The following is a 24,698-nucleotide window of genomic DNA, read 5'->3' on the forward strand; positions in this document are numbered from 1 at the left end:
TACATAATTTCTAGTGAATAAGTTGTGGAAAAGCATGATTTATGAACGGGAGGTCGTTAGATTCATACATTAATGTGAAAAAAATAATTAAAATGATTACACACTATTTTAAGGTAATATGGATGTCTAATAGGCTGGTGGGGAAAAGTGCTGTAGCTTTTGTTTTAAAGTTCTTTATCTGAAATTGTTAACATTTTGTCAGAGATTAAAACATTTTCTTTCTTTACACAGTGTTAGTTCTCACTCTCCAGTGTTCTGTATTGTTAAAAGATTTATAATCACACTCTTGATATCACCCAAATGAGTTTGGGTTCCCCTTTTGAGTCTGGTTCCTCTCAAGGTTTCTTCCTTATAACATCTAAGGGAGTTTTGTCCTTGCCACAGTCGCCACGGCGGCTCATCAGTGATAAATACACACCATTCACCTTAACTGTTGATTTCTGTAAAGCTGCTTTGAGACAATGCCTGTTGTGAAAAGCGCTGTGGAAATAAACTTGACTTGACAAAAAGTAACTCACTAATCATGGAATTACCCCAATACAAATCTACTGTAGTGAGCAGTGATGAAATATACCGTATCACTACTAATAAAATTCTCTCCACTTGACATTGTGGAATACAAGAGACTAAAAAACCTGACTTCAAATAGCATGATTAAGATTAGGCTATTATATAAAGCAATATATTATTGCTAGATTTCTTTAATACAGGAAAATGAACTGATCAGCACCCTATAATGCAGTTTCTCATTCCTCATTTAAACACAGCATTCTTTATATTCATGAGTGAAAATAGAAATTGTAGTTATTTTGCAGGTTTGAAAATCAGAGAGAAAGAGTCAGTCAAAGATGCTGATTTATTTTTGGACTTTTTTTGTTTTTTTTTGTTTTTTAAAAAAAGGCATGTAGAAACACAGTTCAAATGTGACCACTTGGAAGCAAAGTGCTAAACCAAGATGACAGTTACTTAAAATGACAACGAATAAAAAATAAAAAAGGAAAAAAATAAGAAATTGTATCCGATAATACTAAAAAAAAAAAAAAAAAAAATAGCATGTAAAATCAAAATGTTACAGAAATGCTTGCATGTAATAAACAACATGGCAGAGACCACACTATTATCTAGCAGATAGAGAGGAAACCGAGGAACATCGCAATAAAAGAGACCGGCAAGTGCTGGGGGTAAATATATATATCTGCTTCATTTGTCTGTTTAGAACAATAAAATATAGGCCTCTGAGTACCCACTCGAACACATGTCCTATCGCTGCCTGCCAAAATACCAAGAAAAGAGACATATCCAGACATTTGTCATGAAAAAAAAGGACACATACTGAGCATTATTTTACATCTGAGCACTGGGAGGTCATCATCAGTTACAGTTCTCAAATGAAAGAAGGTCGCCTCTGCATGAAAGACAGAACAGCTTTCCTGTCGCAAAGCTTATTCTCGTAAATATATATATACCAGTATATATATAAAAAATAAAGATAAAAAAAAAAAAGACTTAAAATATACACCGAGAGATGAATCGAATATTTAAAAATACAAAAAAAAAAAAAAGCATTCAAAATCAGCTTGAACTCAAAAAAGACAAAACTTTGATCCTTTTTTTTTTTTTCACCCACTGGTTGAATTATGAAAGAGTCTTGAAAGAATGTCTTCAAGTCGCGAATGAATGATCTGTCTGACTTCTGAACAGAACGCTCCTGAATACCGGGCCCTGAAATGCTACATCATTGGGTGAAAAGTGAGACGGTGCTCGGGATGAACTGTACATACAGGAAACAGGGGTGATGAATAACTTAAAATAACTTAGGGACAGGTGTGGGAAAAGGTGTGTGATTGATTTCTTCCCTCTCTGATGATGATCAGTGCAACAACTTGGACTTTGGGAGCAACAAGCTAAAACAAACGTAAACCCCAAACAAACTGTGTGTGGAACTCGTATCTATGGGCTGTGTGTATCTCTGTGTGTGTGTGTGTGTGTGTGTGTGTGTGTGTGTGTGTGTGTGTGTGTGTGTGTGTGTGTGTGTGTGTGTGTGTGTGTGGGGTAGTGGGCCTAGGCGGGAAGCGATTGTCTGTGGTTTCAGTTCAGTGTCTCTACAGCAGAGGAGCGCACTCGAGAGCTGGAGCCCTCCAAGAGGTCAGCAGAGGGGAGTCAAGAGGTCGCAGAAGGGGTCAGAGGTCATCTAACAGGCTTCCATCTCCAAAAGGGCCCCTGCAGCTTCTGGCTTCGCTTTGCATGAGGAGAAAGCAGTTCGTTTTCCTCCTGTTTGACACACACACAAAAAAAAAAAAAAAAAAAAAAACATGCACAGTATGAGATTGTAAGCAAATGCCAGACATAGTTTTTGTTCAAACTAAAAAGAAGCAAAAAAAAAAAAAAAAAAAAGATTTGTATTTACATTTTATGCCTTTGAAATTGATTCATTTGTGACTCAAATGAGACTGCATGGTTTCGGCCTAGAGATTTTGCAAACTGTCATCTTTAAACTGTTTAATTTATATACAATGCACAGCAACTCATAACTAATTCGAGACTTGCAATGAGAAGCGGGAAGTACCTCGAAACTTTTGATCGATTACGACCTTCAGTAAGTCAGCAGAGATGCCTGCAATGATACCTAATTTTTAATTATGTTCCCAAAGGTGACATACAGGTCAATTCAGAGGACGTTTTTTAGGTTAATGAACTATAGTCTTCATTCTTTCATATTCACAGTTACGGACAGGAGGTGATAACACATTTGGGGCTCCTACTGAGGTTTTGCAACCAAGATAAAAAAAAAATAAAATCATGTGTCGCTCGGAAAATCGGCCGGAAGTTGGAGCATTAACCTGATCAGAGGCCTGTGGGTTGCAAAGAATTCAGTGGTACGGACTCCATTGCACATATCGACAGGCTTTATGGACTTATTCGAGAAGTGCATCAAATAGAATTCCAGATCAAAGGAAGATAATAGAGAAGCAGCGCTCCCATGAGCTGAGGCAAAAAGTTCCAGATACAAGTCCGCTATTTGAAAGCATCATTCACACATACATTTCCTTACTGCTTTACTATGTGTGGATGACAGGCTGGTTCTTTCAACAGAGAAAAAAGATAAGAGTGAGTAAGAGTGAGGGAGAGAGAAAGAGAGGCAGAAGAGCACGGCAGTGACCAAAGCTTCCTGGTGCTTCTATTTACCTCCTCCGTCCCCTCTTTTCATCCCTGCACCTCAAAGCTCTTGAACAGCCCATGCCCCCTTCCTGGAGTGCACTTTCCTTCCAGGCCACACATAAAAAGGTCTGGCTGCCCTTCCTGCCCGGGGTGGAGGGAGCAAGGGGAGGGAAAGAGGGAGGTTGAGATGGGCTTTGCACTGCCCATCTCTATACAAGTGCTGGGATTCACAAGCTTTAGCGCTGCAGAACACCCAGTACCAAGTCGCAGGAAATGAAACGCTCCTCTGTTTTCGAGAGCCAGCCACACTCACTCTCACTCTCTTTTTCTCGCTCTCTCACACGCTCTCCCTTTACTTGGTGGTGAGGAAAGGCAAGGCAAAGCGAGGAAGGCTTTGAAGTGTGGGAGGTTAAGATAACTGGCACGGCCTTGAGTCCCTCAATCGGCCCGTTCACCTCCCGGGCCAAATCAAAGAGCCTGCAGCTGGGGCAGAGACACCTCCCTCTCCTCTGCTCTCCCACATTGGTGGTTTGGGTTTCTTTCTCCAGGGGGAAAAAAAAACGACACTGAAAATAAGCTGACCGAAAGAATCCCACATGGCGCGCACAGGTTTTTTTTTCCAACACGAAAGATCCGTTGAGGTTATAAGGCCACTGCGAAGAGAAAGGAAGTACCTGCTTAAAACTGCTCACACAAGGTACTTACATACTCGTGCACACACACAAAAAAAAAATACCAAAAAACTGCGAAATGGTGAGAGGAAATAAAACAGATCAAAGTGTGTATGACATCACTGTCCAACTCTGGCAGGCGAGCAAGAGTGGCCTGAATAAAGTACTACAGACTGAGTGTATGAGTGTGTGTGTGCGTGAGCATAATCTGGGTTGTGTTAAGTCCAGCCAACTGGAAAGCCCCCCCTCCCCTTTCCTGTCTCTTTCCTTCTCTCCTGACATTTTGCCAGTGGCCTGGCCTTGCAATGCTCGTCTAGGCGTTTGGTTTGGCAATGCCATGCAAAGCAGCGAGTCCATAAAATCAAACGGCTGCTATGAGTGGGCCAGCGCTTGGGGGAAGCCGCTAAACACTGGGGCCCAGTAATAAAACGGCACCTGGAAGAAAACGAGATTTTCGAACAAAGTACTTTGTTCTGTCAGCAGTTCATCTGGCGTAGACACAGTAACATTAAAAGGAAAAGCCCTAGCACAATTACGCCTTTATAACTCCTCTGCAACCACCGAAAGTAGGCTTTGTGTGCGAGTGTATGCATAAGGTGGGGGTCTCCCTTTTACACATTTGCAATGAGAACTCAAATACAGCGCAATAAGCAGCATGTGATTTATTTGTACTCCAAACAGTGAAGTAAGACAGGACGATGACTGCTTCCCCAAAACCTCAAGCATGTGCTGGTGGGGGAGGATGGAGGTCAGGAAAAATAACGATGGATCTGGGAGGTGGGATGAAGAACCTGCCCACATTTGAGGTTGCGGTGGTTGGGGGCCACAGGGCCAACGTGGCCCTGCGCTGCCAGAACTGAGGGCCAGAGCGGCAATATCAAAGAGTGGCACAATGACTGCTCGCCTCCACTGGCGGCAGGCTTCAAAGAGCCGCTCATAGTGGAAGGAAAAGGAGGGAGAGGGGGGAAGGTTCCGCCTGCATTCACAATAGGACCCAGATTTAGAGAAACTCCTCACTGGTCTGTGCGCATGTGTGTGTGTGTGAGAGAGAGAGAGGAAATGGAGAAGACATCACAACACACAGGGATGTCTCAACCCTTCTGATGTGCCGATAGCAGACTCAGCGTCTGAACAAAAGTCTCTGGCCTTCACCACTGTTTTAGGTGCAGCTGTTGCTGTTGAGTCATGCATGTTCGCAGCACTGAACTTCAGAGTGAAACATTATTTGGATTGGATTTAAGAGATGATGTGTTTTAAATGCTGCTCATTGCATACACTCTTGGAACAGTCATGCTAACTTTACACACGCAGCGTTGATTTTTAAAAGTGTGTGCAGATGCTAAAAAATTATTTGTAATTATAGGAAAACTTATAATAATTGTATAGCTTCACTACTGATTTAGTTACACCGGATCCTGAAAATGGCACCGTCTGAGGAGGTTAGCCAGAGTACAGACCCTACATTGTGAAGGGCAGGACGGAGACTGAGGAAGGAGAATGAACTACAGATGAATCCTCTATAGTTGAGAATGAGGGAGGGCAAACACGGGAGCAGGAAATAGAGAGAGGGGCTAAGCAACAAAAAAAAGGAGGTGATCGAGAGACACGGACAGAATGAGCGGTGAGTCGAAAGATAGACATACAAAAGACTGTCAGAGACACACAGGCAGACACAGAGCCTGAGAGAACGTGAAGGATGGGCGAGTTTACTGTTTGAGTGCGGAAATAAAAACTAGCGAACGCATCATTTTAGTGCATGAGGGATTTTCATTTCTCTCCCTCACTCTCTACCTTTCTCATCAGATGCTGACAGCTGACTCCTGCCTTCACATCAGATAGAGAGAAAGAGAGAGGCTGAGGCTCTCACTGAAACAGCTTCTTTTCATTCCTCACAGCCGGTCCTGGACTCCACAGCACCCTTACCTCTATAACTTTCCCACACTTCCCCCAGACATGCTCTGACACACACAGCGAGCTTTGAAATCCCTCAACAGCCACGCCCAGATTCAGGGCAAACCTTACCCAGCAGCCTGCCAGCAGTAACACTGGAGCTATGCTTTTCCTCGCAGCTTTATAAAGTGTCTCTCTTTGTATACTGATCTGTGTGCTACAACCAAGACCTGGGATCAGATTCCAGCTGGCTACAAATGGAGTGTACCCTGATGTGTTATAGTAACACATGCTAATACCTTAAACACATCACTGCTAGAGTCTCAAATACCATTGGTCAATAGGTGCACTTGGTCAGCTGGTAGCCATGGGCTTGCTCATTACGGATAAACAAATATTATAAGGAACAAATTAACAGGCGCTAAACTTATACATTCTTTTATACCACTTTATAACCCATTTATCTCTTTAAAGTTGCTTTGAGACAATGTCTATTGTTAAATATAGAAATCCAAAATAATTGATTTGAAGTAATTTTCCAAAACGGCAGCTTTGCCAATTAAATGTATAATAATGTGCTTATTTTAATACAATACTTATACAATAAAAATTATATTTATAAAGATTTGCATGGCGGACCCTTGTAATGTGATGGATGTGTTGGTAGTTAACAGAGCAAACTATGTAATGGTTAATATGGTGGCGTTTTTTTTTTTTTTTGCACAGTCATGGAAGGAGTCACCAGTTTTAGCACTTATTTTTCCCACCAGGAGAAAGCTGCTTTGTTTTTTTTGTTTTTGTTTTTTTTGGTAATTTTATTCTGTTTTGTCTTACTAAATACAAGACAGAGAAAAAAAAAAACCTTGGTGATCCAACAACTGTTTATGCCTAAGTGATAACAGGAACAAACTTGTTTCTCAGACATTCCACTGCATTAAACATAACAAAGAATGGATACATATTGAATAATAAGGTAAAAAGGCTATCACTTGGCCACATTATTACTATAATTTTTACATATCACATTATCATTATTATTGTTTTGAATAGTATATACGTGGAAACTGGTACATTATACAAGAGAAGGTTTTTTCCTTATAAATGTAAATTATCATCTTTTTGCCAGGCTTGCATACACAACACGTGTATTGTATATTTACTGTAGCACCTGAGCTGTTGTGTTTCATTCCATATGTAGTACTAATCCAAAACACACAGGGGGGAAATGTAAGAACCTGTGTCCCTGTACAGATGATCATCTCAAAGCAAATTGGAGAGAAAAACAGAATGGCCAATGACAGTCCGGGGAGGACGGATAAGTCGGAACACAGGCAAGACAAAAACTATGAATATTATTATTATTATTATCATGATTATTATAATAACTTTTATCCAGCATAATGCAAGTTCCCACACCCCTATGTCTGCTTTGCTATTTTAGTCAAAATAGCGATCTTAGGCGCTTTTTTAAATTTTGTATTTAATAAATAAAAAGAAAATTGTCAATTTTGGGTCGTCGTGGGAAAAAAAAAAAAACCCAGCAACAAAATGCTTTGTATCCAACTTCAAAAGGTTTGGGAGTAACAAAATTGGCAAAAAATAACAGCAGCAATGTTTGTCTATTACTAAAAGTCATGAACTTCTTGTCTATATAAAAAAAGTAAAAAAAATTAAAAATAAATAAATAAATAAAGATTACATTATACGTAACTTGATACACACTGTTATAAACAGTCCTGCTACATTCCTTGGAGGAAAACAGGAAGGCAGATCAAAAAAAAAAAAAATAGACAAATAAGTTCATTTGAAAAAATATTTTCAGGATCCTACGCTAAGCTAACCTCAATCCAGCTCTTGAGATCTGCATAAATTGAGGGCTTTCAGGGTAGCAGCAGTATTCGTGGTATTATGCATATTAGTTTAAGGCTGTCACAATAAATCAGCAAGGGTGTCCATCCCCCGTCTGCTCGGCACTGCTAATTATTGGATCAGGAATAGAAATAGAATTCTCGCCTGTGGCCCCCGAGCCTGCAAAGAAGAAAAGCCGAGGAGAAAAAGCGTTCCGATTCGGGTTCAGAGCGAGCCACAGGGTCGCGAATCGATCGACCATAAAACCTTTGTCTGTTGGCTTTCGTCTCGTTCGCAGAGCAGATTTGTCACATCTGCGTACGTTTCCCTGCAGACTGAGGGAGCGGAATAACAGGATACGGTGGCACTTTATATGAAAAAGACAGACAGAAGGTCCCTCTCGCTCGATACTGGCATGGGGAGGTTTCACTTCTACTTACTTCGGCCTATTGAAAAAGGATCACTGCCTTGTTTCTAGCATTCCTCACAGTCAAAAGGACCAACAAATGCAACAACTGCGGGCAAAACCTCTCACCATTCATGACGCTTGTCGGATTACACATGTGGGCCATGTGGGTAGATGGGAGGAAGGGGAGAGATCACATCTGGGCTGGTTCTTTTAAAACCAGCCCCTTCTCTCACACACACACACACACACACACACACACACACACACACACACACACACACACACACACACACACACACACACACACACACACACACTGCAAGGCTTCTAGATTTGCACTCAAGATTTTAAATACAAAAGATAAGAGCAAGCAGGTCTATGGCAACCTTAAATATGTCTCTTTAAAATAAGGATCATCAGGCATTAAATGCGCAATACTATGCTTTCAGTGATGAAAGAAAATTGTCATATTTGTCGTATGGTCAATTAATAGAGCAGTGTATAATTATTTACAGAGATGATTAACATTTACGATGAATAAATCTACTTATGCCGTGAAGTTTTTTCATTTTTTCTTCAAAGAAAAGACAGAATTGAGCCAACTCTGGGATCAGGGATAATTGCTGGGCATAGAAAATGCACACAGGAGCTTAAGATGGAAAAAAAAAAAACTAGTGAGATATTAGTATTAAAATGTATCTTCAAAATTATATGGTTAGTACAGAACCACCAGAATCAGAAAAACCTGACTACCTGAGCAAAACATATGTTTTAAAAAAATGAAAAAATAAAAATGAGAAGATGAAGAAACTAGCAAGAAGATATCTTTAAAATGATATAGTTAGTACAAATAATCATAAAATATTACAACCTTCAAACTGATAAAATCCTGTGTGTGTGTTTAAAAAAAAAATTAACAAAGTAAAAGAGGAAAGTATTAGCAAAGATGACTGGATTATACACTATTTGGCCAAAAGTATGCAGACACCTGACCATCACTTCTTTGAACTGGTGGCACAAACTAAATGCTCATAGAATGTCTCTTTATGCTGTAGCATTACGATTTCCCTTAACTGATACTAAAAAGCTGAAATCTGTTCCATTATGATAAATTAAGGTCCATGAAAAGTTCACATGCCCTTCACTGACCTCGACCCTACTGAACACCTTTAAGATGAACTGCTCTACACTGTAGTCCCGCTACAATATCTTATGGATAGTCTTTTAGTCCATTATTGGGAGAGTGAGGGTAGAAAACTCCATATTATTAACCATGAATTGTAGAATGGGATGTTTAACACCACATATGGGTGTAATGATCATAATACTGATACTTTTGACAATATAGTGCATTTAGTAAATCTGGTTGGTAGAAAGGGTGCACACAAACACACTGGCGAAGCTTTAGGATTAGTCTGTACTAAGAGACGGTTAATATAGGGACACGGCGGGCCGCTTACCATTGCTCAGATGTATGCCGTTTTCATTCTCTGGGCTGTACCTGTAGAAAATGGAAGTCTTTAACAAAAAGGGGGGATGGTTGCTTAACATCGTACCTTCAACGTGTAGTCATAAAGAATAATCGAAAAAGCACAGAGTGAAGACTATGCAATTATTTTATTCATTAAAACACATTCAGAGCATGTTTATTACACAAGTGCTACTATACAGAAATATCGACTGCTAAGCAAATACACAGAACACGTAAATATGAATCAACGTCGCTAGTGTTGCTTAGTAAAAGTCAAAAGGACAGGGCACAGAAAGAGAGTTAAAGCCTGAGGGAGTTGAGTCTTATCAAAGAATGGACAGACTAATCCCAAAGACTGCGAGTCATGTGGAGGAAGTGACAGATGGATGGAGGAATGAAAAGCATGAGTGACGACAAGAAGTGTGCTGCTGCAGTACTAGCGCGAGCTCTTTATTATCTTTTTACAACCTGCACTCTAAATGTTACCGAAAAGAGAGAGAAGGTTTCATGAAAATGCACTGAAGTTACAAATCTCGCAGAAAACATGTCGTCATGGTTAAATAGTGAAGAGTAAAGCATGCACAGTGAAAGCGTAGTCAGAAACCAGAAGTTGTAGAAAGAAGGGAAGCCAAATGCAGAGGAGAGGAAAAGAAACAAAGCAAAGGAGGCAAGTGGAAGGTTTTTACCTGAGGCTGTTTCCTGAAGTTTTTCCCTCTTCCTTTTTTTCTTTTTTCCCTAGAAAATATCCAGAATGAGGTTTTAAAATACAGCTCAAACCCTCCTGACCACTCGAGATTTCAAATTCACTCTTCACCCAAAGCTGAATGTACTTTTTGGCTATAATCCTTTTATCTGTCTTTTTCTTTACCTGATCCCATCTTTTATATCTGTGAAACTGTTACAATGCAAACACATCTCGCTAATCCTTCTACAAGACATTAGGAACTAATGATCAATCCAAAAGTTACACATGGGAATAAAATATCTGGTCTGCTCTAATTCCATGAAGATCACTGCTCTCGAGCCAGAAGTCGGGATTGGTTGAGGATTTGTAGCTTACTCTAAATCCCCTAGCAGGGTGACTATAGGTATAGATCGCTGTGTGGCGTCATTTTGCGGTCCAATATGAGGCGTTCTTTGGTTGCCTGCTGTAAAAGTCTGATAATCCACTTATTCAGCAGCTAATCTGTGTATTCTAGCTGTGGCTGACAGAGCCATGAAACTCTGAGCAGTGAACAAGCGTGTATGACAGAGCAGGGATGGGCTCATAGCGCTTAGCATGGTTAAATACAGCTGTATGGCCGCTGCTAAGGCAACCAGCAGAGTGGAAAGTTCATCCCTCTTTTGAAGTGTTTCTTAGCCTTGTGTGCTTTTTCTAGCTTGGTCCAAGTAAAAATGCTCACGTCCATCAATTGAGGAGAATTTCTTGTCTGATTAAGGTTAAGGCTACAATGCATTGCAACGTGAGAAGCATAACACATATTTAGGAGAAAGTTGAATTATTCTATGTGCAATTACAGACTATCAGTATTATTGTGGTGGAGGTTTTTTGTATATGTCTATACACAGTATATTCTTTAACTTGTATTATAATTAAACACTCACATTCCTTAAACAAGTTAGTCAGAAGGCAGGTAAAAATCTGAATTTTACATTCTCAGTATGTTATTACTTCTATAGTAGTTTTTTTTTATATATTGGTATTGATATGATCAATTTTTTTGGAAGGATTTATTTACTGTCTATTGGAAAAAGCCTCCAGTATAAACACTTTGTAATAGCCTGTAGGTTTCCTACCACAGGCAATTTGGTAGTTGGTGGTTTGTGGTTTTTCAGTAACATGAGAAGCTGCATTTCTTGAGAAAAAAACCCTGAGAAGAGTAAGACTATACTAATAGTTTATAGCTGCTATAAGTGATAAAATATATTTGTTGTTGTCTCATATGTTCCACAATAATAATAATAAAAAAGCTTATAGAAATGGAAATATATAGTGCTCATAATTGGGTACAAGTTTAAATTAAAATTACATACCACACTTGAGAGTTCATTGATAAAATATTTTGTTATAATGTTTAGGTTTATGATCAAAAAGAGCGGTTTAATCTGATATACATCTTCAAATAAACAGTTCAAGCAAAATGTAAATGAAATGATTGTGTACACTGAATGTTTGTCCCTGCAGAGCCCTTAATTATATGGTTGTGTCCCAAAGTCTTATTTATAAAACCAACTAACTATTATTACTGGTGGAGTGAACATTATATGACAGTCATTATACACAGTGAGCAAACGTAGATTGTTGATTTCTGCTAGATTGCACCATACCTCTTAATCAATACTCAAAATCACATTCTACATATGCTGTTTCTCGATCACTGAATATGTAAAGGCTCTGGCATGGAGGAGCTAATTTATGATTTGCTCAGTAGCTCCTGGTTCCACAATTCCAACTGACTGTATAAGAGCATAGAAAAGATACTACTCAATCACACTCTGGTCCTCGTGATATTTCTCACTCTCTGCTGTTTGTAACGTTTCAATTTTTTCATAAATCACACTCTTGGTGTCACCCAAATGAGGTTGAGATCCCCTTTTGAGTCTGGTTCCTCTGAGGGTTTCTTTCTCAGAGAGTTTGCGTTGCCAAACTCACCACGCTTGCTCATCTGGGATAAATACACAAATTTAAATAAGTGAATATTGTTCTAAAATTCTTACATTCTGTGAAGCTGCTTTGAGACAATCTCCATTTTGAAAAGCGATATAGGAATAAAATTAAACTAAACCTTTTCGTATTAAATGTAAAAACGAACGACTATTGTGATACCGATCTGTCTAAAAATCTAAAATATGGTAGGAAAATCAAGGTAAACCATAGAGAAGTATGCCTTTTTAGGGGCTTTTTAAGTCAGACTGATCTGTTAAAGGCTGTCTACAGCCATCTCTGACAAACACAAACATACGTCACATTTCCCGGCATGTACGGATACTTACGTAATTGTCTCTGGCAGACCAGCCTGGGTATAACTGCATGTGGAGCTGCCGTTCCTTGCGGGCTAATTCGTAATACTTTGCTTGCTCTTCCCGAGATAAAGCATGCCACTGTTGGGTGCAAAGGGAAGATTAGGGGGGGGGAGAGAGAGAATCAGTCAGTCTATTACTTGAACACTTTCAAGTTCCCAGCAAAGAGATGCATGCTAGTGTTTTGCCACAAAATCCTTTGCCAAATGATTTGTATTTTGGAGGGAGGTGAGGGGAAAGGGGGTGGGGATGGCAAAGGGGAAACATGATGAAGAGATTAACTTCAACAGCGAGAGAAAAAGGGACCGGAAAAAAACTTTGATTTTATATCAAAACACTGGTTCCAATTTAGCGGCGCTTTACTTCAAACTATGTCAGCGGGCAATTACCCCACACAACCGCAGATCGGTGCTTTGCTGTGGCTGGCTGCCTTAAACTACTCAGGCTTTTGGTTAAGGCATTAAACATGCTCAGAGCGGGTCCACTTTTTTTTCTTCCCAAAAAAGAGGAAAAATTTCAGACTAAATTTCACCAAGTGACAGCTCTTATATTTATATCTGTTAAATGTGATGATAAAGGGCATATGTTGAACTTCGATGCATACCCTTCTGCCTAGAATCTGGTTGATGGCGGCACTCTCCTTCAGCGTGCACTCAGCCACCACGTTGGCACGCATCTCTTTCATGTAAAGCATGAAGGCGTTGAGTGGCTTCTTGATGTGAGGCCTTTTGGGCTCCTGCTCTTTTCGCTGCTCGTGTTGAGACTTCCTGCAAGAAATGATCGCGAGAAAAAAAAACAACAATGAAAGAAAGAAAGTTTGGAATCAATAAAGAAACAATTAAAAAAACATGGGGTTTCTTGGGGGTGGCAGAGCCCTCATAGGGGCCGTTGTAGGGACCGCCGCCACAAAGACGGCAGCTAGTGTGAGAATAGCAAGCGATCGCTTTTGTCATCCAAAGCAGAGCTGCACGACTCACTAGCAGAATGCCTTTAATCAGGTCCAGTTGGGTGCTTTCATGCAGAGAGATTACTTCACCAGTAATAGCAACCAAACCCTGAGCCTTGCTCCTCCTGCCAATGGAGGAAAAGAGTCGTCTCTCTCCAAAAAACTTTTAACTGCACGCGTCTATCTCAAACCTGGATCTGCTACCTGGGGCCAAATGGAGCACAGAGTCTTATCTGTACACTTCTGCTTATCCATAGCCAATGAAGGTTAATTAGAGGCTTTATTTCTACAAGCAGGTCTTGATCTGCTGCTAATGGGAGCAGTTGAGCCCTCTCAAGAACAGATTTTGAAAAGGGGTCAATGTGCGTGTACATTTGTCTGGGAGTTCATGCCACATGAAGGCTCAACTCAAACCACACAAAAAAATAAATACATCTACGAGCTCACGGAACTTCAACTACACAAGCAAAAGAGCAGGCAAAACAGAATAGGAAATTCCCTGTTCTACCTTCCTCCATCATTATGGACATTTTGCTTGTTTTAATTAAAATCATGCGTCGTATGTCCCTGTTCACGTTCAATACATGATCCACAAAGTCATTTCTACAAAATATAATAGTGATCATTTTATATAACGAGTAAATGAATAGATTCAACCCTGAAATTAAAAAGCGCTAAAGAATTGCTAATGACTGACCATTTTGAATGTGTGTGTGTACCATTTTAACACAATCAGATTTACTTTTGAGTTAAAATTTTAATTCACATACGATTTAAATGTTTAATATATATAGCAAAAAATGCTCAGAAAAGTGTATAGTAATAGTTACATTAGATCATTATATGGATATTATATTTTTATTTTGCTGAGCCTAATACTATGAGAAATTTTTTTTTCCTTTTTTTTTTTTTAAAGGTATTTAAATACAAAAACCTCATTTATTGGGATTAAAGATACAACATGTATGTAAATGAACCAAATTCAATACCAAATGAAACTGTGTGTATTCAAGCTTTGCACTTGATTCAGTTAATGTGTATTCTTCAGTAGATTTTTTATAGATAACATTGCCAAAACCTCCTGAAAACTGCAAAACTGTCAAAAGGGTGTGGTTTCAGAAATACAGAGTGTCTCCTTTAATCTCTGGCTGGCAATGAAAAAAAAAAAGGAGCAAATAGATCCCCAAAAGCAGTAGGGATTACGGGCAAATACCAAGGTAAATAAATCTGGGCTATTGATGTTTTTAAGCAATGAACTAATGCTGGTTTCAATCCCTTTTTTTTATTATTATTATTCTAATATCTCCAATTTAGTCTATATGTATTCTTCCAACTAGGTTTCTGATCTTTGGTTAGTTTCTACTAAAATGGGTGAGTCATAGTGATGACAGTAAGAGAGACTACACTGATTTAGAGTCAGGCACATCAAAGCGTGTGGTGTGTTTACACTATTTAGTCCAACATGAAAGAAATGCTTGGATCATCGTTTTTTTGTCCAGTTGGTTGTTTCGCCTAATTGATCCACAGCTTAATTTCCAAATACTGAAATAAAACAGTGCTTTCTTGACTTCAGTCATGCTGGTATCAATCTTAAGCATCTAGTAATTTTTTTTTTACCAAAGTTTTAGTTATAGTGGTATTCTGCTTTTTATTTGCATGACTCAAGAGGACGATGAGGAGGAAGATGAGGAGGGACCACTCACATGTGCATCAGGTCTGTCTCGTGTGGAGGCTCATGTTTGACTTGTGGGTTGACGATAGCTGGGTGGGGGATTCCTGTGGCATGAGGTCCAGGAGGTCCTGGAACCATGTGATGTGGGAACCTGAAGACAACCAAACCACAAAGGAGAGTGAACGGGTTTGAGCCAGAAAGAAGAGAACGTGGCACATAAGAGATGAGTAGTGCAGTGAATCAACGAGTTTAAATTGCTTGGCATAAATCTCTTCACCAATATTCATTGTTGCAGGTTAGTGACCATCAGCTTGCTCTACTGATAACAGGGAGCAGAACTCTATTTTAATACATTTTTACATTTTACAAGTTATTCATCACTATAATGGTACTCCTTTGTTTCAACAGTATGCCATGCTTGTAAAGGTGTAGAATCAAACCCTTCACAATCATTTAGGCCTGTTAAGATCTTTCTTTTTCAATAAAGTATAGAAAAAAATGTAGGTCTTCATTTGACTTACATATTGTACATTATATGTATATTCCCCACATTCTTCAATCGTTTTTGTAATTTTTGTGTGCTGTTTACTGAGTGTGTGATTTCTGAGTGAATCTATTATTATGTGGCAGTTATTTGGTTATTTATCCCCCAAAAAAAAAAAAAAAAAAAGTTGTGCTTACACCATTAAACTTTAAACACAAATTAAGTTAATCTGACATGCTGTCCATTTGGTTTCCAGTCTTCCAAATCATCTCCTGTTATGTTCCTATTTGATCAGTAGTTGGGTTGGTTGACCTCAGTGCCTGCCTGTGGTCTGATCCAGTTTCACTGTGTTTACAGGCAGTGCGCTTAGTCTTTCGCTAAGGCTAGTTTTCTCTTCCAGTCCCGTATGATTCTCACGCTCGGCTTACAGAAGCCAGGCCGAGCCGAGGAGCAGCTGCATATGGCCTGGATAAGCCAAGGAGGCGCATGGCCAGGATTGAGTCAGGAGAAAGCTTGAGATGGGAACATCAGTAGACACACACATGCACACAAACCCACCATCTTGATGCCATTTGCTGATTTAGGATGCCTGATGAGCTCTGTGTGCATGTGTGTAAGAGTATCTGTGTGTGTGTGTGTGTGTGTGTGTGTGTGTGTGAGAGAGAGTGTGTGTGTGAGAGAGCGCACATGCACTCACCAGCCCAGTGGTGGAGTGATCTGTCCAACTCCTCCAGGGGAGAGGGAGTAGAAGTTCGGAATATCTGGACCAGGATGATGCCTCTGCATTCCTGTATACACAGAGAGTAGTGCATAGTATCATTTTACCTACGTTGACAACTGAATGCACAGTAACATTCGTTTACACACACACACACACACACACACACACACACACACACACACACACACACACACACACACTCCCCATAGACACAACACAGTTGTTCCTTACACAAACCCAGAGGTCACGAGTATGCATGTAGCCCAACATGAACGAATCAGTCATTAAATGTCCAAGCATTCGCACAAACATGCTCACACACAAAGGATTTTGATTCAATATCACCCTCAAAACCTGAACAGGGTCAGATTCCTTCAACTCGAGGAGAAGGAACAAAAGATCTCTAATAGAGTTTTCTGTCTGCTTATAGTTTATTACAGTGGCTTAACAAATGGTAACAAATCTATGATTATACAATTTTGTCATAATTTCCATTGCTAAATATCTGTAACTATGTATCGGTGATGTATTTTGCGTTCCCTTCTTGCCGGATACAAACTGGAACATAAGGGTGGGGGATAGTAGTGCATGCCACTGGTCAAATGCAGTCATCAGTGATTTACCAAGTCAATGACATAAAAAATAAACAAATAAAAATTCTATACTAAATAGTATGAAACATTGGTTAGTTAACTTTGTGCGTACTACTTAGGGTGTAGTTTGGAACGTTAACCATTTGAATTGATTGGGGCATTTTAACCCTGAATTTATACTCTCAATTATGATTAATAAAATGGACTTTAATGGAAAATAATCCACTGTTGAACAAATTAAAGCTGTTGATTATGGTGATGTTTTCTATAAGACATTTATTTTACACTTCGGCAAAGAGTTTCCAGTGTCAGCACTCATTAACACAAAAACAAACAAAGAAAAGCAAAAAAATCTGTGTCAAAAGACTAAATACCACTGCACTAAATAATATTATGAATTAGTATAATCTGCTTCACCACAAAGTGCCTTTCAATTAAGTATAACAGCTTTAAACACTTTTAAACACATCTTTTGTTTCTAACATCCTAGTCAAGTCCAATAAAAAACCTGGAAAGTTCTGTAAGTTTGGCCATTTTTAAAGATTTTCACTAATTCTGAGTAAAACCATTTTATTGTTGATCGATGTTAAATTGTAACACCAGGGTTGTGTTACGACTACGATCACAACCAGAGAACTCCTCCTATGTTCCCAGGTTTTGTTCCCCAGTCCTATTTACATAAAGGAAACGAAAAACAGTACTTGACCAAGGTATGGACAGTTGTGTAGTCTCTGTAATAACTCTGTAATGTTTTTTGGATGTATCCACTGGAAAAGTACTATAAAAACCTCACTGATGCAAAGAATCAGCATAAAAAAAAGAAAAGTAAAGAGAAAAAAAAAAAAAGGATTTTGGTGTGGGTCGCCACTGAGGATATTTATAGCTTGCTAGACCTCCACAATTTTACCACATCCTCCCTATCTCTCTCCCTCCTATCGTTTTCCTCCCTCATATTGAGTTGCTTCGGAGACAAACGTCTGCCGGAAGGAGCACATATGGAGTTGAGCTTGTGTGCAGTTGTCTGCCAGACCCCCTGCCACCCCTTCAGACCCAGATCCTCCAGCTGCTCTAAACTGCTGAGCTGAAAGAGGACCTGGTGGAACTGCTGTTCTTGGACGAATCCTAATAAAATGTACCCATTTCAGGTGCGAGTGTGCAAATGTGAGGGAGAGCATATACCTTTTGAGTCCTGGGGGTGTTGTGCCGAGTGAGGGCCAGGGGCGAAGTGCTCATCGCTATAGGTGATCAGAGGTGTGAGGGGGTGAACTGCGTGGGATGGCTGCACTACAGGAACCTTATTCGACTGCAGGACACACAAACAGGAAGGGGACATGTTAGAATGCAACAGTTTACAGAACATTACATTAGCAAAAAAAACACACTGATCATGATTTTTCTTTTATTGTAAATAATCTCACCATTTCTACCAATTTTTTCCCTCTTCATATCAAAGCTCACTGGAAGCTTTTCAGTTAAAAGCAACGAATCAAATCTTTTTTTTTTTTTTTTTTTTGCTTTTTCCCCCTCATCTAAAGAAAACCACATTCAGGGTAGTTGTGATCACTGCTTTGCTCTTATCTGCAGTATGCCCTGGTTAAATGAGTAAAATGTGGTGACCTCACATGCCATTCTTTATCACCAACATTCTCTCAATCACACCAAATATTCCACTGCGATTCTTGGGAGGGAGGAAAAGAAGAGGGAGGAGGGAGAGTTGGAGGAAGGGAGCGCCACAGGGCAGAGGCAGAGCAGAGGTCTCAGGGCTGGAGATCAAAGGGAATCATTAGCCGGTGAATAAGGGAGTTCATTACAGAGCTCCGGCCGTCTGCGGTGGAACTAAGCAGGGTTAATCACGTCAGCAGCAGCCTCTACACACACACACGCACGCACACACAATTGTGGGCTGACTCACAAAGCCAAAGTCTTGACACTAAACAACACACACTCATACCCAACACACACACACACACACACACACACACACACAGCAACCCCGACATCGTCAGGATGTATATGTTGCCATAGCGATTATACGTTACATGTGACCCAAATGAAGCACTTATGACCGAATTTCATTGTCGGCTTTGGCAGAATGGCGCTGGGGGGGAATCATATCAATCCCTAGAATTCACACGGTCCATGAAGATGGTGTTTATTTCCTCAGTTCTGAGGCTGATGTTCTCATCCAGTAAATTAGGCTCCTGACCATCCCATACAGGCTGGCCAAGCCCGAAACAGCCATGTGGTCCTGGAGGTAGGGCTGGGTTCAAATGAGTAGTTTGTCCTAATTTGTGAGCAGAGCTTGACATTCTCGACCCGCTAATTGGCAAGCGAGGCCAAGGGGGAGGTGAAAGGTACCATTATTGCTTCATGAAATGGTCTGGTTTGAAGCCACAGGGTGTGGGAGTTTGTGTGTGGGAGTCTCTCGTGGCTGGAATCACATTGCCCCAAAGATCATCGTGTTCTTATTCCAGAATGGGAAAATAATAGAACAGAAATGATGAATGAAGGCTAATAGAACATTAGTTAGCAGCAGGCACTCAACAGGCTTGTATCGTTGTTAATCACTCGTTTTCGTTCATTCATAATCCAAATATCAGGTGGGACAAATTAACCCTTAGGTTGACAGGAAGTATGAGTGAACTATGATTGAACAGTCTACTACTACATTTAAGGGCCTACCACTGAACAGCACATCTCAACAATTATGAAACTGTAACGAATGAACATTCAGTGCCACCCAGATGATAATGGGTTCCCTTTTGAGTCTTGTCCCCCCTAAGGTTTCTTCCTTGTGCCAGCTCAGGGAGTTTTTCCTTGCTATAGTAACCACTGGCTCGCTCATGAGGTACAATTATAAGGAACAAACTTAGAGGCACAAAACTTATCTATTCTTTTATACACATTTATAACTGTTGTATCTCTGTAATGCTGTTTTGAAACAATGTTCATTGTTAAAAGCACTACAGAAATGAAAATGAGTTGAATTCATTTGTGTTTGTGTCATGTGAAACCAGTTTATGACTTAGGGTAAAGGTCAGGACTAATTCAGGAGGCGAGGTAGCACTTTACTGATGTTATCGTAACACAGAAAGCCAAACTACGACCCAGCCTCGGCTAACGACATGTTACCTGAGGCCTATAGTCTGAGGCAGGTCCGAACTTGAGGCCTAAATGATAGCACGCATGCTTCTTCCTTTATTTTACGCCTTTCAGCTCCTATTGGCTTTTCCTGTGGGAAGGAGATAAGAAGCGAGCGGATTTTTTTCTTTAAGCCCCGCGTCCCTGTCTCACAGTGGGGTAAAAAAGAAAAGAAAGACGCGTAGTATAGAAAAGAATGGGGAAGTGTTGAGAGGGGGTGGTCATCAAAATGCTCATGAAAATGAGCTCTCTCAGTGAGACATACAAACGTTGCTTCTTATCCCGCTGGTATAAGGCTGTTGACTTGCAGCAAATCATAATAGTGGAGAGCTCTTGCGTTTCGTTCGATGGCATATTGGATCTTTGTACTCGCCAGTCACAGCTGTCAAAGTGTATTTTACTCAACTTCTTAATAAGCTCCCAGCACTGTGCATCACTTCAACTGCTTGGCTAATGTGACACACACACACACACACAGCCGAAGAACGAGAAAGTCACAATATTTACGTTCACTGAAATACGAGCACTTGAACAGTAAGTTCAATCAAATAAATCTTGCAAAATATAGTCCTTCTACATAGCACATGGTCTAATTTTCAAAACCGCAGCCTTTCATAAAGCGACGGGTTTGACACATTCATCGACGACTGTGCAAACACTTTTACTGATGCAGCCCAGGATGTGGCGACCACAGGAACCGAAATCGTCTGCGCCATAGCAACTTGTCCCCGGAATCTCGTGGACGCTACGTTTACACAGACTGGGTGGGAAGTTATAGGGGATAGGGCAGCCATGCTGGAGTCCCTGTCGCCATTTCATTCTTTATTGTGAGGAAAAATAATAGGCTTAAGGCTTTCTTTTCATATTTGGGGAGAGGCGGCACGGGCTGGAAAGAAGCGATTCCGTTTGGAGTTTTATAACCAGGCTTGGCTTCACAAGAACCTTAGATGTGGTTTTTAAGAGAAATTTCATTGTTCAGAACTTGAGCTGGCAAAAGGCCTACGAAAATTCTGATGTAAAGGGACAGAGTGAGAGATAGAGAAAGAGAGAGGCAGAGTGGTGTAAAATCCTACTAGGCTAGTCAACATTCTTCTAACCAATGATGTATAAAATGTTCTTGCACTAATTCTCCAAATGCGCCCTCCTCCCAACCCCCCACCCCACCCGACACTACATTTTATACTCAACTCAATTATCCCACTTCTGCGACATGCAGGGAAAAAGAGGAAGCAGGACTTTTATGATAATCGCTTCCCACTTCTGTAATTTATATGCAATGAGGACTCGTTCATGCTCACGGCTACAGTCGAACATGAGCGAAAAGGTTCCCTCAGTCAGTGAAATGTAATGTTGCAGACAAACTCTCTCAGCCTAATAAAACTGTGTGAAGCTTGGATTCATGGCTGCATTTAGATTTACTGAATTCCACCTACCTGAAGCTGAAGATTAAGCAGCACTGGTCTATCTAGCTGTTTACTTGCGCAACATTAAGAAAACGATGATGGAAAACATTAAATAATTAGTTGATCATCTATTTTACATTAAGAAATCAAAAGAAACCTTTGATTTCTAGTCATTCATGTCCGGAAATTTCAAAATTCCTTGGTCAAAATTGACCATAATACATTTTATATTCATATCCTGCACCTGTTTGTTTTTGGCAAACAAATTTTAGTTCACTCTGATGGCAAAAAAGCAGCCATAAAATGTGGCAAAAATAATAAACAATTGAGACTACTTGTCTAAACAGCTTCAAATGACAACGTGAAAAGACACAGAACAACAAACTTACATTTAAATTTCCTTTTTTGATAGCTGAATGCAGAGATGATGTCGCTATAGATATCAGTCTGTTTAGCTACTTAAACAAAGGACATTAAAAGGCCAAAGGCAGAACACACCCAGGACCCAGGTGTTCCCGCTCACATCAGCAGGAATGCATGACCTTTACACAACAAAAGGTGAACACACATTATTCTACTGCTCTGTTCCCTTCAAAGCATCCCAACAAGCCACAGAGCACCAGTGCACTTGTTTGGGATAGAACCGTGAAATTAGATGCTTAAATAAATAACTAATTAGCATCTGAGAAAACAGGCAAAGCCTCCAGTCTTCACTGAAGTGTTGAAAATGGAATGTGTTATTGGCAGGACAGCCTTTTGGCCAAAGGCCTTAATGTAACCAAACCCAATTAATGAAGAAGAAAGGAAGAGTTGCAGCACATGCCACGCGCCTTGGGTAATGAGACAGAGAGAAGAGAAACAGAGAGCGAGCTAATACAGAGGGAGATGGAGAGCATGAGTAAGAAAGACTGAGGGGAGAAAAGGAGAGGTACAGTAAAAGGAAAAATAAACGTTAAAAAGCCTGCCCAGAAGGGTGAGAAAAAAATATTCACATCAATGAAGGGCTTCTCAGTCTTTCTTTGCTTAGAGCAATTAATCTTTTCCTTTATTCACTTAACAGACGAGTTAAACACACTGTCCTCAGATGACCACAAAGCTTAGCAAGCCACCCATATGATGCTTTTTTTTAATAATGCTCCATATATGTTTCATTTTTCATCACTGATGAAAGCTGCTCATAAAAAACCTAGCCATATAATGTGACAAAACCGACACATGTGAAACATTAATGCCTTGTATTGTGATTTCACTATCAATCATACTAAACTCGTGTTTTTGCCTCAGTTACTGAGTTACTCAGCTGCTGGAAGTGACTTCAGACTTGAGTTCCAAGCCAAATATCACAAATTGTCTTCAAAAGTGTAACACCAGTGAAAACTGAACACACTTCGAAATTTTTGAACCCTTGAGGTAAGTCGGTTGTCTCTCTGCAGATCGCTTGAAGGTTTCACAGAAATACCTACATCAGCATGTTTCTCAGTTTGACAGAGCTTCAAATAGGACCATTTTAGAAGGCCACGACACCTTAATATCTACTGACCTACTAAAGACCTCTTGAAGAATCCATTTTATAAGAAGTACCAAGCCAATTAGGCTTAATATTAACTGTTGTGTTGTAATAAATAGAACATGTTTACAAAAAACTACAAAGTTAATACATACACTCTTTTAAAAAAAAAAATATATATATAAAAAAAACGGGTTTATTGGATAATTAAAAGTCTGTACAGATGTGCATCAGGACTTGCAACAAAAGAGTTGGAGCAATGGGTGGTTTCACTTTTATGCGGGCACTCAGGTAGGAAGACCATAGAGGGAATTCTTGTGGTGCTGTACTTTCATTCATTTGTTCATCCATTTTCAGTGGGTAAAGGACGTTCTTCAGAAAATATAGCAGGCGCTATAACTGCGTGAAATGGACTGGCAAAAAAGAATGGCTACAGGTCTAATAAAACAAATAAATAAAAAAAAACCCATAAATACTAGTTTTGCTGGAGTTTAGATAATGCCATTTCATCCCTTTGTGTGTTCTGTTATCAGAACAGGATCACATGACCAGCACAGAAACTACTAGCCTGAAAGACAAGATACAATAAATCAGAAATGCACTCGGACATGCGGCCAAAATCGAAGCAAAACACAGCTACTGTTTCTCGTCTTCCTGAACAGTCACAGCTAAATGAATTGAAAGGACTTCGATATAACAGAATCCCATCACTGTGCACATTTCTGTGTGAAGCAATATTATTTGCAGGGATTAGTTTAAAGGCTTTAAGACATACACTTTTGTGTATATTATGACTAATATTCAACTTTACTCGTTTTTTCCCCTCGTCTCTGGAGCAGCCGTTACGGATTTACATCAAAACCATTATTTTGGTAAAGCTGTTTAATGAAACTGTATATGATAATGTTCAATGTTTTAACTCATTTATGACTCAATGAACAATAGAGACCAAACTATCATGACTGATTGGCATGCATATAAATATTAAAAAGCAACAATGAGATCTTAATACCTGACCTAAGGCATCAGTTCGACATCATTTTTAAGTGACCAGCATAACAACGTTGCTCTCTAAAGCTAATTACGCTATGTAGCAAAGTGATGCTGGTTTTTAATCTATTTAAAACTCTGCTTAGTCACTGGAATCACGTGGGGCTCTTTGGTTGTTGTGGTTTTTCAGTGGCTGAATAAAGGCTTGTGAATATTTATTGGTGCGTAGAGTGTGGGTGAGCGTCTGATTGGTTGGTTGGGGTTTTGAGGGGGTTTGGCTGAGTTCTTGGCCCCCCTTGTAGCCTGAAGCTCATTAGCACAGCAGGGCCTGGTCACATCAAAGCACCGCCGAAAGGTCAAACATTCCACTGGAGCAACACAGTCAGCAGGCCCGGCTGCTCCTACCAACCAAACACACGCTCACACACAAGTGTGCGTGCACACACACATACACACAATTAATGAATAATAGTAAAATAATAAAATTAAATAAATTAAACAGCACGGTTGAACCAACACCTCTCTAAAGCCACACAAGCAGATCTGAGAAACGGTCATCTTTACTGATCTCTACGACCTCTGTGACCTTGACTAGGCACAAATAAATGAATGAGTGGTTACTCCCTCTTCTTGTTCGGTGCCAGCTTTATATCTTCTATTTATAGCCATCGTTCTCGGCAGCTGCAATACATTGCTTTTCATCCTTTTAGCTGTGGTTTAGTGCTAAACATGCAATGAGCTATGAGTGTGTGTAAATGGATGAAGAAAATTC

At 39.9% G+C, this 24,698-nt stretch overlaps 1 protein-coding gene across 3 annotated transcripts in view; it reads right to left on the reverse strand.

The window, feature by feature from the left end:
- Positions 1 to 838: 838 nt before the first annotated feature.
- lef1 (lymphoid enhancer-binding factor 1) overlaps positions 839 to 24,698 on the reverse strand; it is a 39,879-nt gene continuing 16,019 nt past the window's right edge. The window contains exons 4-11 of one of the 3 annotated variants that reach the window (XM_046836703.1): positions 18,065 to 18,188; positions 16,269 to 16,359; positions 15,119 to 15,238; positions 13,074 to 13,236; positions 12,443 to 12,550; positions 10,135 to 10,183; positions 9,438 to 9,495; positions 839 to 2,271 (exon numbers count right to left, since the gene is read on the reverse strand). In XM_046836703.1, the coding sequence (XP_046692659.1) occupies positions 9,461 to 9,495; positions 10,135 to 10,183; positions 12,443 to 12,550; positions 13,074 to 13,236; positions 15,119 to 15,238; positions 16,269 to 16,359; positions 18,065 to 18,188 (690 nt within the window). In that variant the 3' untranslated portion in view covers positions 839 to 2,271; positions 9,438 to 9,460. The remainder of the gene's footprint in view (positions 2,272 to 9,437; positions 9,496 to 10,134; positions 10,184 to 12,442; positions 12,551 to 13,073; positions 13,237 to 15,118; positions 15,239 to 16,268; positions 16,360 to 18,064; positions 18,189 to 24,698) is intronic. The other 2 variants (XM_046836699.1, XM_046836710.1) reach the window with 2 other exon arrangements.

Source organism: Silurus meridionalis, chromosome 2, assembly GCF_014805685.1.
Source record: "Silurus meridionalis isolate SWU-2019-XX chromosome 2, ASM1480568v1, whole genome shotgun sequence".
In the NCBI taxonomy this organism is placed as follows: Eukaryota; Metazoa; Chordata; class Actinopteri; order Siluriformes; family Siluridae; genus Silurus; species Silurus meridionalis.